A 1,408-nucleotide genomic window follows, 5' to 3' on the forward strand; every position below is an offset into this window, starting at 1 on the left:
ATATCACGAAGAGTGGGAAGGTGAAATGAAAGTTCGTTTTACTCATGGCTGCCTTGAAGGCAGGTGTCCGTGGCTTTTCATTTTTGTGTTAGGTGTTGACTCGTGTTGCTCACATTCTGTTTTCTAATAAAGTTTAGAAAAAAAACGGTTAGGCTATTGGTTATCTGAGCCTATCATCAGCACATCCTTTGATTTGGCGATCGGCCCTTCCACCACGTCACAGTTTCTCTCCGCACCGCAGAGGAAGCCGTGTCCGAGGTCCGGCGCGCGGCAGTGGCCGAAGTGCAACGAGCGGTGGGCGCGGCGGAGGCGCGGGCGCAGGAATTAGTGGCGGCAGAGAGGGCAAAGGTCGAGGCCTTGCTGCGGGAGGTCGGGCGGCGGGACCCCTCGGAGCCTCGGACGGAACCCCAGCAGGTAGGTTTTGCCCTTCTTGCTTCCCTGCGCTGCCGATGGAAAGACTTGGTTGTTTCGGTTTCTAGGATCGAAAATGTGAACGGCGTGGCTGTTGGCAGAGCCGTCGGAAGGTTAAAGATTAACGAACAAAAATATCTGCCTTTGTGTAAGCTTTAGGCAGTATGTAAGTCTTCTTATGAAGTCTGACGGATAACTTGCTCTGTATGATAAGTAATGTATCTCTGCTCTCTGTTCCACTAAAATTCCTTGATGATTAATATGGACAAGCACAATTTACCGTACTTTAATGGGGTTTGGCGGCTCATTTTGATCTGGCAAGTCAGGGGCAGAGTTTTCTTTCACTCCGTTTGAGACCATAAAGTTCACCAAAGGCAGGCAGACATAATCATTACATACGAGTCATGTCCCTTTGACCACCATCATATAACATCGGCAGATACATGTAAAGAATTGACAAATCGTAGACTAGTGCTAATTCTGTGTCGAACAAAAAAAAAACTTTTTTTTTTTTTTGACTGCATAAAATAAAATATTAGTTATAGCATATAATTGTTATGCCAAAATCAACATTCACATTTGCAATTTTACACAAAGTCTTTATTACTAAAAAAAGTTTAGAATCCATATTTACTCTAGTTTTTTTTTCAAAAATGTTTTGAGCAACTGAATCTTAAAGTTCATACCTTCATATTTCTTCATCAAAGTTCTGGTTTCTCACACTGTAAACTGACATTCTGTGAAATACTTTGAGTCAAGTACCTTTTATCAAACATTACAAAAGACAAAACTTGCCAGAAAATCAAGAGGTACCCGTACTAGCCCCGGCCCCTTCCCCCTCGCGACCCTGACTGTGGCTCTCCTGCAGGCGTGCTGGAACTGCGGCAGGAAGGCCCATGAGACCTGCAGTGGGTGCAACGTGGCCAGATACTGTGGACCCTTCTGCCAGCACAAGGACTGGGACTCGCACCACAAGGTCTGCTCGCCCGCGCTAGCC

At 45.8% G+C, this 1,408-nt stretch overlaps 1 protein-coding gene across 1 annotated transcript in view; it reads left to right on the forward strand.

The window, feature by feature from the left end:
* Positions 1–1,408, forward strand: part of LOC119586534 (protein CBFA2T3-like) — a gene marked incomplete at its 5' end in the record, with an annotated part of 19,016 nt that overhangs the window by 15,441 nt on the left and 2,167 nt on the right. Inside the window, 2 exon segments of the mRNA XM_037935290.1 lie at positions 242–414; positions 1,280–1,408. Of these exon segments, the coding sequence (XP_037791218.1) occupies positions 242–414; positions 1,280–1,408 (302 nt within the window).

Source organism: Penaeus monodon, chromosome 21, assembly GCF_015228065.2.
Source record: "Penaeus monodon isolate SGIC_2016 chromosome 21, NSTDA_Pmon_1, whole genome shotgun sequence".
NCBI classification, from domain to species: domain Eukaryota; kingdom Metazoa; phylum Arthropoda; class Malacostraca; order Decapoda; family Penaeidae; genus Penaeus; species Penaeus monodon.